The sequence below is a fragment of the Anopheles maculipalpis genome, chromosome X (genome assembly GCF_943734695.1).
Source record: "Anopheles maculipalpis chromosome X, idAnoMacuDA_375_x, whole genome shotgun sequence".
Classification (NCBI taxonomy): Eukaryota; Metazoa; Arthropoda; class Insecta; order Diptera; family Culicidae; genus Anopheles; species Anopheles maculipalpis.
In genome coordinates this window covers 15472736-15486244 of record NC_064870.1, presented here as the reverse complement: position 1 = coordinate 15486244, position 13509 = coordinate 15472736, and the positions used below count along the sequence as shown (strand labels likewise).

Genomic DNA, 13509 nt, shown 5'->3' with positions numbered 1-13509 from the left:
CGCAGGTAGATGCCGTATCTTCTAATTGCGTCTGATTTTTTTCTAAATCCCTGCCAAGGTGCTCTATTTTGCTGATACGAATATCAACCTCTATGGCATCCCTTTCTGGTAGAAACTCCGCCAAAAATTGTCCCTGCCTTGCCAAAATAGCTAGCAAGACTGTCCTTCTGGATGATAGAATGTTCGTTTGCGTTGTCATTGTTAAGCTCGGGCCAAACTGACAACCTTCGCGTACACGGTGAACTCGGTCAAATGTGTAGAAAGTGTAAAAAAAACTCGAAAGTGACGGTGATCGTGAGAATCCGTAAAATTTAGTTTCCAAAATCCGACGTAATCCTGGTCACGGCACCAATGTTTAATCCTACGGATACTGGATGCTTGTTTGCTGCTAATAATTACCAAAAATGCGTGCTGTTGTTTCGAATATCAAAGCGCAAGAGAACTATATTTCGTGCAAAAACCGATTTTCGTTAACTGAAATGGAGCTGAGTGCCGAGATAAATTCATGGAATAAATTTTAAAAGCAATTAGGAGAATGAAACTTGACGCGATTAAAAAGTATGAAAGAATTTGATGAGATTTTTTTGTAGGCTAGATTATCTTGATTTTGCATTTTTCGGTTATTACGTTTACTTTATTTCACCGCACTGTCACTTACGCACACATAGTATTTAACGCACACGCATAATTACATAATTTTTAATATCACACATGAGAATTTAAATTTTTTCCATAATTTATGCGCACACACATGCTCACTCACCTGACAACTTCGGGTCATATCTTTTTTTTTTTGGCTATCGCGCTGGCTCTGCTGTTGATGTCTCCGTTTCTGCCGCTTCAGCGTGTGTCTTGCTCTAAATCGTCTAGCTCACTTGTTTACACTTATGTAGGAGTATTCTGTGACGTCATGAACTTTGGATTTGCCGTAACCGTACGATTCTGTGTTTCGTTCACACTCGTATAACTGTTTCATTCGCACTTACAGACGAGATAGGCCGAGCAATGGTTGTTTGCCAACGATATCGATGTTGTGTCTAGATCGTATCGATGCATTGGTTTTACATTTCGCTCAAACTCGTATGTCATTCCTCTCGCACTCACGGACAGTATAGACGGGGTAAATTTTTGTTCTGAAAGGTATCGATACATGTGTGTATACGCCGGGTGTTTTCCCTTGCTTACACTGCTATACCTCACACACAAACGCATACATACACGCCTCGTACCTTTAAACGCGTAACCGTCTGAAATCACGCCAGACGGCGGAGTAAGTGAAAGCGAAAAAAATATTCTGGTGCCATGAAGTTTGTAACTCTTTGATACTAAAAGAAACATATATTTTTTAAATACAGGAAAAATCATTATCTCACAAAGTGTTTAGTTGTTCCGTTCAGTTTTAATAGGTGTTTATTTCTTGGGTGTTGGTCCAGCTGAGAGATCTTTGTAAAATAGTGATATTTGAAAGTGTTGTTACCGTTTTTGTAATGGCTGACTTAAAACGTCTGCGCAAATCTGGCATGTTTTATCGCCAAGCTGCAAAGTATATGGCGCTGGAACCTACTGAAAAGGATAATCAGGATGCAGGACCAAGCCAACCATGTAAGTTGACTTTATTACACAAGTTTAACGAATATAAAGTTCGATTACATCGTAGTGTTAATGTTATATTATTATTTACAACATACCCAAAATATAGCTACGAGCAATTTAAACCATGAAATGCAGCGCACATCGCCAACCCTAGAACAAAGTCCAGTACCAAATATGAACCAGACCGAAGAAGAATATGTCGAATTGGCTGACTACATCGATTGCTGTTCTTCCGAAGATGAGAATGAAATCAACACTGACGATACGTTGAATCAAATTATCGATAAAATGTCTATAGTTGATGGAATTCGTTACTGGGCACTTTCCACCAACGCGCCGCATAGCTCCATAAACATAATTTTAAAGCTTTTTAAAAAAGCCAACGTCAAAGTCCCTTTAACCGCTAAAACTTTGCTGCGGACAAATCGGAATCCTTCGACGGAGATAAAGCAGATTGGTGGTGGCCAGTTCTGGTACAGAGGGTTTGAGAAGTGCTTGCTAAATTATTTTCGGTAAGTGTTTTATTTGAAGCGAAACCTTTTTATTATTGTTGCAAGCTGATACTTTACGTTATTTTTTACATCCTTGTCAGCTTCAATAAGATAACAATTAAAAACTTATCGTTAACGGTTTCAATCGACGGGCTACCGCTACACAACAGCAGCAACATGCAGTTTTGGCCTATTCTGTTTACTGTGTATGAATTATCTGAATCGCCAGTAATGACAGCAGCAATATTCTGCGGACAAAATAAGCCAGAAAGCGTGGAGGAATATCTGCGACCAATGGTCGAAGAATTAAAATTTCTTACGACAAAAGGAATTACAATCAACGGAGAGTTTCTTACCGTAAAAATAAGATGCTTTGTTGCAGATACTCCAGCCAGAGCATTTATTAAAGGTAACTTTTTGCATTTGACGCATGACTACTGTTGATGATAAGTATTAATTTTTGTATCAGGTGTAACAGGCCATACGGGATATGCAGGATGCTTAAAATGTACGGTAATTGGTACATACCACAATGAAGCACATACAATGGCGTTCACAGGCCTTAACGCACCAAAAAGAACGGATCAAGGCTTTAGAGACGACGCATACCCAGGCCATCGTAAAACATCGACACCGATTACAGATCTGTTAGGCATCGATATTATTGAAGACACTATTACAGCGGACCGCTTACATCTTATAGACCTTGGCATAATGAAAAGATTGATTATTGGTTGGCGCGATGGATCACTGGGCAGAAAACGATGGTCGCCTCGGCAATTGACACAAATTTCAGAGCAACTGGAAAAGATTCAATTACCAACAGAAATCCACCGTAAGCTTCGATCGATAAAATATTTACATTATTGGAAAGCATCGGAGTGCGCATCCTTTCTTCACTACGCATCAATAGTTATTTTGAAAGACCGTCTTCCAACTGATATTTATAATCACTTCATGTTACTTTTTTGCGCAGTAACATTACTCTCATCCACCATTTACAAAGATAAATGGCAATTTGCTGGTCAGTTTCTGGATCGCTTTGTACAAGATTTTGACAAAGTGTACGGCGAGAGATACATGAGCAGTAACGTGCACAACTTACAACACATGTATGACGAAGTGCAACGGTTTGGATCATTGTCGTCTATATCCACATACCCCTTTGAGAATCAATTGCAACATCTGAAACGAACACTTCGAAGCGGATTCAGAAACTTAGAACAAGCGATAAATCGAATATCTGAGTGTGATGAATTTCATCTCTCCAAATCAAATAGCCAGATAAAGTTTCCTACAGTTGCAGTTAAAGGAAATACCACAACCGTTCATGTCAGGCCCGGCTTTCAGCTTCGTAACAACCTGAGGGACAGTTGGTTCCTAGCAAAAGATGAAAAAATTGTTAAGTTTCACGAAACGAACCAGTGCTCCGAACATGACATCGATAAAATAACCATTAAAGGCTATGAACTATGTGTGAAAGGTTTGATATTCAATGATCCGATCGAATCCAGCGAAATATTCATCTTTAAGGGATGTACAAATAGTTTATCAGAGTCTCTTATGGAAATGTCAATAGAACAAATTAAATGTAAATTAGTAGCGGTACACACGGATCGCAAACATGAAGCAATATTTATTCCTCTCATCCATACACTAGTTTAATAAAATGTGATAAAAACCTGGTTTATTTTATTTGTTTTTATTTATATTTAAGGATGACGGATTTACGCCGTATTGCCATGTGCGTTATGTTTTCATTATAATATCTTCGATTGTGTTTTATTCGCATCATTTAATAAATCATCAAATAAAGAAAATGGCAAATTATTCAACTAGCCAAAGCAATGGAACGTGCATTAGTTTTATTACCATATGCGTAGTAACGATACTTTAACTTAAGTTTATTCAAACGTCATTATAATTTACCAGCTAAGAAGGTGCTTAAAAGTAGATTTTTTAAGATGAAAAAAGTTTTCTTAGATATCAAGCATTTAAAAATACTGAACTTATCCATTAATCCTGATTTAATCCGTTTTTTCTTTAACCTTACAAAATGTCGTTCTTTCCTCACCTTAATGTACACGCGAACAAGCATGATTTAATTTGGTTTTTAAAAACTTAGCCAAATAATCCGAGGTTACAACTAAACTCACGTTACTTCCCACGGTTATAAATAAATCTAAAATATTATTAAAACTACGTAACTCTACTTTCCTTTCGTCCTTTGTGCGACTGAGCCCTGTCCAGCTGCATTTAGCAAAAAGGGTTTTTGGTAAAAATTAAATCTATTAACACGTGTAATCGTCTTTTTACATTCGATTCTGTAACTTGCGCATGCAACCAACGCACTACATTTTGCCTATAAGTACTGTCTAATTCTAAACGTTCATCAAAAATCTTCACCTCTTCCTCAGTTTTCAAAGGCTCTAAGGTAAATTCTGTTCTTGGAAGAAGTCCTTCTCTTGGACAGCTAGCTGCCAATACTTCATTCAATGCTTGGGTTTGTCGAGCCGAGTTTTTCAACAGTACATCCATTTTACCGTTAAGCTGCGTTTTCAAAAATTCGACTTCTTGCTCCAATGACTTGATTTGCTGAACGTAAAGATTTGTCATGGCCATAGTCAATCCTTCATCGTTTGTTTCATCTAATAAAGAATTGCTTAATTTTCTCTTTTTGGCATCTGGAAATCAAAATAAGCATAAACAAATTTCCAAAAAAATGCAAGACACAAATACTTACTATTTGATGAAAGAAGCTGTGTTTCGTTGACGGTAGTAGTTGTTGTTGTGGATGTTGAAATAGCATTTGAATCTGCAAGTAACAGTTCAACAAGTAAAGATAACAATGAAGTTGAAATGCTTGTTATGCATGATCATTTCATACGTGCCTTGGCGTAACTCTTCCAAAGGTTGTCTACATGACCGAAATTGAAACGCTGTCGATGATGTCGAAGCTTGCTGATAACTTTCTGTAAATTCATTAACTTGTTTCAGTACTAACAAAGAAGTTAATACAATTTTTCCCACGTTAACATACCTGTTGCAATAGGAACAGTATTTTCCTTTCCAGTGTCAGTAGCTAACGCACAATATTTCAATATATTTATAAAAAACTGTTTAAACCATACAAAATGCAATTTGAATGTTACCTTTGGATCCTAATACTTTCACAAATTTGTTGTACTCAGATGAAAACGTCATATCATCTGTTTCTTTGTCCAGCGGCATTTTGCTTAAATAGTAAAAGATGATAATGAATAAAGGCGATGCATTACATCACGGTCCACCACGACGATTCTTAACAAAACCATGGATCATTGAAACTCAACAATGATATTCATTATAGTTTGCTAGTTTTGCATTTACCAAATACAAATACAAGAATGTACACAAAAAACACATTTTCTTTAACTTGCGATCCTATATAGCGCATGTAAAACAAAACCTACTCCGATCCACACTAGATTATCACGACTAAAAAGGACCATCGCATCACCGCCGCAGCAAATCATATGGTAAATATGCATTATACACTAATAATCACAGTTCAATTCTCACTTCTCCTGCTCACCTCTAGATATCCAGAAAAAAACAGAACTGCAAGCACGGACGTTTTTCACTCGAATGGCACTGAACATATGACAACGAAAAAAAAAACAACAAACAACACTCTTCCTTCCGGGTACACACTACAACTCCATACTCCTCCAGACATACCCAAAAATCTGCGCACATATTTCTATCTCTCCTCTACACACAGGCTCAAAAGCAGCTACCTTGATCCATAAGAGAAACAGAGCAAAAAGCATGTAAGAACGAACAAGCAGTGCGAAAGAGAAAAAGAACAGCATACACAAATCAATTTTTTTGCACTAATTTCATGACGTCAAAAGCTTCACACACACCACTGCAAAACCACGGCAACGACAATTTTGTGACGTCATAACTTGTGGTAAACAAAATTGCCCCATACGTTTCTGACTACGGGGCAATCATCGCGACAAAAGTAGGGCCCCATTTTAGCCCCATTCTTGCAACGACTTTACCTATTTTGTTGTGTTTGGGTAGTTATAAATGTTAAAAGTTATGTAGGTGTTATGGAGTTAGGTGTTGGTCCATCAAGTGCTGTTTCAAGACTGTCTGATTTATTCTCCTTCTTACTAATACATACATGTACTTACATCTACGCTTACACTATACTCTTACATACTACCTATACTTACGACACTACATTCTCCCCCTTAAACAAAGTTTACTTCTATCTTGGATACTTTAATCTTGGTTGTCCTTCCAACCTTTTCGACCGTCTTAAAGGTGGAGGACTAGACTCACTCCTTTTCCGTTAATATGACTTATTTTCATTTCCTGGTATTACGACAACATTTTTATACATACTTTTATCCTTTTTTCTTATTTGATTTGCATGTACCATTCGTACTACTCCATTTAGACTTATTAAATATCTTAGACTACTTATCTTCTTCTTTATTATCGCTGGAATCCATCTCACGTATTCCTTAAATTGGTTTTTGTAATAGACTTCTTCTTCTTTTTTATAATGATCTTGATATTTCTCCATTGGAATTAGTTTCCTTGATTCTTCTTTACTCGATGTTTGTCTTTCATGTCCTTCCCTAAAGTTTAATTTCGCTACTAATGTATGTGGTACGTAACAAAATACTCTTTCTGATGGCATTACTTTGGTAACCGTACATGGACTATTTCTATAACCGATTAGAAAATGATTAAGCTTCCTTTGTAGACTTAATGGTTTCAATCTCATATCCAACAAATACTTCTTCAGCTTGTCTTTTACTGTCCTAACCGCTCTCCCGGCCAACCCGTTCGACTGTGGGTGGTACGGAGGGGACTTACTGATTTTTATGCATTTTGCTCTTAAAAACAATAAAAAATTTTCTGAACCAAAAGGAGGACCATTATCTGATACGATTTCCTCTGGTAATCCAAAGCATGCAAAGAATATTTCTAACTTCTCTATCACATTTTCAGCCTTAGTACTTTTCATAATTTTTACCTCCATGAACTTGGAAAAACTATCAACTATTATGAATAATGTACTATTTTCAAAAAAGAAAAAATCGATATGTACTCTTTGAAATGGACGCGTACATTGTACCCATTTGGTTGTGAATATTTCTTTTGGTACGGTTTGTCTACACTGACAGACTTGCCTTTAGGAACTGCTCAAAATCTTTGTCCATGTTCTTCCACCATACAAGTTTTCTAGCTGACATTTTCATTTTCATGGAATAGACTGATAATTCTATCTTTCAGCTTATCTGGTATTACTGCTCGATCGTTGAAAAACAACACTCCATTTTCTATTGCTAAACTGTTACAAACTTTAGCATAATCTTTCAACTCACATTCTACATTTTTCGACCATCCATGCTGAACGTTTTTGTAGACTTTTTGTAATACACTGTCTGACTTTTGAAATTGTTTGACCAACTCTTTATCGATAATTGAGGAAGACGAAATTGCATTCAATTGTGTGAACTCTTCTTCTACTTCTAAACCTTCTGCTAAAGATAATCTGCTTAACCCATCCAAGTGACCCATACATTTTCCTGGCCTATGTTCTATGACATATTCATAATTGGCTAATAACAATGCCCATCGGCACAGCCTGGCTACTGCTATAGAAGAAGTTGTTCGTGACGGTTTGAATATTTCTTTTACTCCAGAGTTATCTGTTACGAGTTTGAATTTGATTCCGTAAATGTACTTGTGAAATTTCTGGACATCAAAAACAACAGCTAATGCTTCCTTGTGGACCTGAGCATAGTTTCTCTGTGCTTGAGAAAGAGTTGCTGAAGCAAAACAAAAAGGTTTTTCTACTCTTCCGATTTCATGTGACAAGACTGCTCCTAAACCATAAGGACTTGCATCTACTGCTAATACCACAGGCTTTTTAGGATCAAATGGTACCAAAACGTTGTTGTCTATTAACATCGATTTCGTTTTTGTGAATGATTCCTGACATTTCCTTGACCATACATATTTTTTGTCTTTTCGTAGAAGTTCGTACAGAGAACTCAATATTGTTGATAAGTTTGGAAAAAACCTACTGTAATAATTTATCATGCCTAGATACGCTTGTAATTTCATTTCATCTGAGGGTACCGGTGCTTTAATAATAGCTTTCACTTTTGACTCATTTGGTGTTATTCCATTTTTTGATATTTTGTTGCCTAGGTACTCAATTTCAGTTTTTCAAAAATCCGACTTCTTTTCGTTTATCTTTACTTTATCCATTTCTAACCTTTTTAGAACTTCGCATAAATTCTCTTTACATTGTTTTTCGTTTTGGGCTAAGTTTGGGTAGAAATTGAAACTATTGTAACTTATCGTATGAGAACAAGATCGCTAGCCTAAATAAACACACATTTTTTCGGAACGGCCCGTTTCTTGAGTTCATCGATAAGCGTAAGCAACACGGCCAAAGCGTAGGGTAATAAAATATTTTTGGATCGGGTACATCCGGTGGGTGCAAAGAAATTAGGAGAAAAAATGTATGCAGGACGAAAACGTGCATATGTACCAGATAATGAATCATTTCAGTTACCAACCCAAAACGAGGACGTCATACAATTTCAAGTTTTCTTATGATTAATCTAGAATGCGTGGAACTGAAACATAAATAAAGCGGCATATAAAAACACAAGGAACATAAAAAAACCTTTGCATGGATTTCCGAAAAAGGGCACAATATTTTAACACGCACTGGCACCAATACATTTAAACAACGTGTACGGACACGTTTCAACACCATCGAGCATGTTAGTATATAAGAACCAATTTTGTTTAATAAATGAGATATCTATTTCAGAACCTGAACGGAGAACGTCTCGATTTTCTTGACCTTTCCTAGGATTTGCTTTAGGTCTCATCCGGGTCACTCTGCTCCATCCGAAAAGTTATTGTATCAATTGTGCCACTTTTGCAGCATAGATTCCCACTAACCGTGAACACTAGCGGAAAGTTTAATGCACAATTGGTTATAATAACTCCTTTCGGGCAGAAACCCATCTTTTCAAAATAATTGTTTTATTTTTATTATTATTATTATTATTTATTAACGTGTTGTCTGCCAATAGGCTACACCACACTCTTACACTCTACTTAAAATTATTTAACTCTAAACTTAGAGAAATGGGGAGGGAGTTAAATGCTAAAGGGAAGACCGCATACTGGAGCGTAAGGATGGAAGGGAGAGATGGAAATCGAACACAAGAGACGAGGAGTTAAACGAACGCAGTGCCCTCAAAAAAGGATCGTTGCGACCGGCAGACGTACGGCGCCTAGGGATAATCAAAGGGGGACGAATACGAAGGGAACGGTTAGGGACATAGAACGGGATGGAACAAAGCAGAGAAGGAGCATCTATACAATTCAACAAGAGGGAAGCGACAAAAAGAGTTTGGGAACGTGATCGACGGTCTTCGAGAGAGTTAAGACTCAGCAACTGACACCTCGACTCGTAACCGGGCAGGGTGAAGGTGGATCTTCAAAGGAATTTGCGAACCGCAAACCTGGTAAAAGTCCTCTGCTCCGGTCGATTCGATCCATATGGATCCGAGCCGTTGGTGACCAGATTACTGAGCAATAATCCAGCAATGACCTGATCAGCGAACAGTACAGCGTTTTCAAACACAGAAGATTAGAGAAGTCACGAGCAATACGCCTCAGGATACCCAGTGTTTTCCAGGCTCTAGCAACCATAGAATCTATGTGGGACGATAGGGTAATGCCACTATCGAGCCTTACGCCTAAGTCCTTGACCAGCGAGACCCGGTTGACTAGGACCTGGTCCAGCACATAAGGATAGAGAAAAAGAGTGCGGGAACGAATAAACGAAATGATTTGACACTTCAAAGGGTGAGAGAGTTATGAGCAGAGGAAAAACGGTTAAGAACAGTTTGAAGGAAAACGCAATCCGCACCCGATGAGATTGGGAAAAAGATTTTCACATCATCGGCATAGCAAAGAAAGCTATCTTACGGCAAGACAGAAGTAATGTCATTAAGGAATAAGACGAACAATAGAGGACTTAAGACACTACCCTGGGGAACACCGGCCCCAGAACAGAAGGAAGTAGAGAAATTAACATTATGAACATATGAACGCTCACTTAGAAATGACAGCAACAAGGAAACAATTATGCTGTTGATCCCTAATTGTGACATTAGGAATTCTCAAGAATTCTCAAGAAGTAACTCATGAGGAACGCGGTCAAACGCGGATTTGAAATCCGTGTAAATAGCGTCGACTTGAGGCACAACATTAAGATGAGTCGACACGAACGACGTAAAACACATGAGGTTGGAGGAAGTGGAACGTTTAGGAACAAACCCGTGCTGTTGAGGGATGACAAGACTACGTGAAAAGTTAAGTATACAGGCATGCAAGATATACTCAAATACCTTAGCAAACGCACATAAAAGTGAGATACCGCGATAGTTCGAGACAATTGAGGGATTTCCCTTCTTAAGTATAGGAACAAGCCAAGCTTGTTTCCAGCAAAAAGCAAAAAGGGCGCAGATATCAGAGCTATTGTCAACCGAGACATCTCCGAGCGACATAACAGTGGGAATGGAGGCGGTTTTGCGCTGACTCTTAACGAAAGCCCAGAAGGAATTAGGACGGGAGTGACGACGGATTTGGAGTATGTGGAGGTAACGGGAATATCGTGCCCGATTGTATATGCGATAAGCATAAGCTGAGTATTTAAATGTAACGCGGTGATGATGTGACGGATGTCTACGCAGACGCCGTATTGCTCGAGATCTGTCTCTGCGGAGGGAACGAAAGGTCGAATCGGACCATGGGAGGGATTGAGGGAGGAATGATGGAGAGCAACATAACGGTAACGCCGCATTTATAATTTCGTAAAAATGGTCAGTTGCCTCATTCACCGACCGAGAAGAGTCCAAAAAAGACCAATCAGAAGCGCCCAACATACGGACCAATTTCGCGGAATCCAACTTACGAAAGTTAAACCCTCGCCTCATGCTATGGATAGGGGAGGGAATCACTAGCACTAACAGATAAATTAAACTCTAGAGCTGGGTGGTAATTGTCTAACCTAAGTAAAGGTATGGGAGTGCTTGATACTCTCGAGGCCGTGAACAGAGCCGACTCATTAATGAAAACTAAATCTAACTGTCTGTTCATTGTGTTTTTTACGTTAGAAATTTGTTTAAGATTACATTCATGTACTCCATCTCAAAAATAAGCATGAGAGGGTGACGTGGGGAATGGGACAAAGAATCCATCGGCGGACGACCAGGAAATATGTGGTTGATTGAAGTCCCCACAAAGGAGTAATACGTCGTGAGGTTTCATACGCCGTTGTACATCCGCGATCGAGTTGAACAGCGAATCTAACTCTGCTGTGTTTCTGCTTGATTCGGGAGGGATGTAGTATACTCCGATGAAGACACGGATTCCCTTACAGAGCATATTTATCCACAGGAGTTCTAAGGAGGGATAGCACACAGGAACTTGCGATGTTGTGAGATTCGATGAGCAGGCAATAAGAACTCCACCACCGCGGGTGGCACTGCTATTATTAGATGTACGATCGCATCGGTAAACGATGAGGTTGTCATCCGAAAAGAGTGACGAGGGTATCGAATCATCCAACCAAGTCTCGGTGATGACAATGACGCCATAGTATATATCCGTGAGTGCGAGGCGAAGATCAGTGAGCTTAGTTCTAATACCTCGCGTATTTTGGTAGTAAAGATTTAGCTTATGATTGGTGTTGGGAGAGTGGGAACCGGTGTGGACGATTGTTATTGCGGTGACTGCGACTTGATGAAGACGGACCCGTGGTATTGAGTATTGTGGAAGCCAATGTAGATGTACATGCCGGCGATAAGCTAGCATTAGTATCTTGCAGATCCGTCAGTTGATGAGTGCTGGAGATGGAGTGCGGGTGGTGAAACTCGGTTGCGGAACGTGCTACGTTGTTTACGGTTCGTCTATCAACGAACTCCTTAAAGGCTGTTCCGATAGGCCAGGTTAAATGACGAAAAGGTCAGCGTGCTGGGATCTCGACTAGCCGGCACTAACTTTCTAACGATGACATCATCAGTGCTGAGTTGCTGCTTAACGAACGCCAGTACTTCTTCGACAGTGGCCATCGGTCGGCAGCGCGACAGGTAGAGCCAAAATCTAGGCGTTTCGGGTGGCAGCAATAATGCGTCATGGATGGAGCTATTATCGGGGCTGTGCCGGTAAGTAGTGGCCGGTAGATAGTGGAGTAGAGTCTGTCCATCCGACGGGGGGAGCGATCAATCCGGCGACGATTTGCAGGATAAGGCGGTTCGGTTAAAGGTGTAAGCGTGAATTCAGGAGTGTGCGTTTCGGTTGCGGCAATGGGGTTCGAGGATGAAGTGGTGGGCGGGGGTCGGACACTAGCGTGATGTGTCAGTGAAGATAGCACCGACCGTTTCGTCTTCTCCAAGGCAGATAACATGCGACCAAGGAAATCAAACATGGACAGACACAGACGGAAATAGCGTTAGACAACCCAGAAACAATACAAACTACACTCACAAACAAACCAAAAAACACACAAGATACAGACATAGACACTCTCTCGACACTCGCAAACAAAATGACAAAGACACAAACGGAAACAAACACCAAAACACACACAACTCAAAATACCACAACGACATGTGACAGTCAAATGGACACCGCCACGATCACGGACACACCCTCGACCCTGCCCCCCACCAAAAACGCGACAGACCAACACACAAACACACAGCCAAACAAAAAGACCAACAAACGCAAACGTCAACGTAAACAAAACAAACAGAAGACCACGGATAACGGACAGGACCAGGACAAACTACAGGAACCGACATCTGAATGGACGAAGGTGGTTAGTAAGTCGGCAAAGCGACGGGCACGGAAGAAGCAGCGGAAGCAGGAGGCAGCAGCACTTGACGCAAATTAGCAGCAGCAGCCGAAGCAACCGCAGCCACCGAAACAACCGAAGCAACGCGCACATCGGGTCCAGAACGCGTTGGAGTTTGAAACAACTAACGACGCGACACTTGACGAGATACTGCGCATCGTCAACAGGAAGCTGGGGGACGACAGGAAAAAGGTGCAGCGCGCTCGGATGAACTTCCAGAGGAACCTCCTACTGGAACTCAACTGTGAAAGCCACACCGAGACGCTCGAGATGTGGAGAAAGGTGTCCGGTCTACTGAAGGGCAAAGCAAAAGCCCGACCACGGACCCCCACAACTCGCCTCACATGTTCCAATATACCCCCAAGCTGCACCAGTGAAGAGATTGCGACGGACCTGAGCACAGCCCTGGGAGTGGCGATTGATGTCGACCAGATCACGACCGTAAAAACCAATTACGGCACGCTG

General features: G+C 40.1%; 1 protein-coding gene across 1 annotated transcript; it reads left to right on the top strand.

The window, feature by feature from the left end:
- Window positions 1-1866: 1866 nt before the first annotated feature.
- Window positions 1867-3749, top strand: LOC126558490 (uncharacterized). The gene is made up of 3 exons (XM_050214517.1): window positions 1867-2105; window positions 2186-2493; window positions 2554-3749. The coding sequence occupies exons 1-3, from the start codon at window positions 1882-1884 to the stop codon at window positions 3747-3749; spliced, it is 1728 nt and encodes a 575-aa protein (XP_050070474.1). The 5' UTR covers window positions 1867-1881.
- Window positions 3750-13509: the final 9760 nt, after the last annotated feature.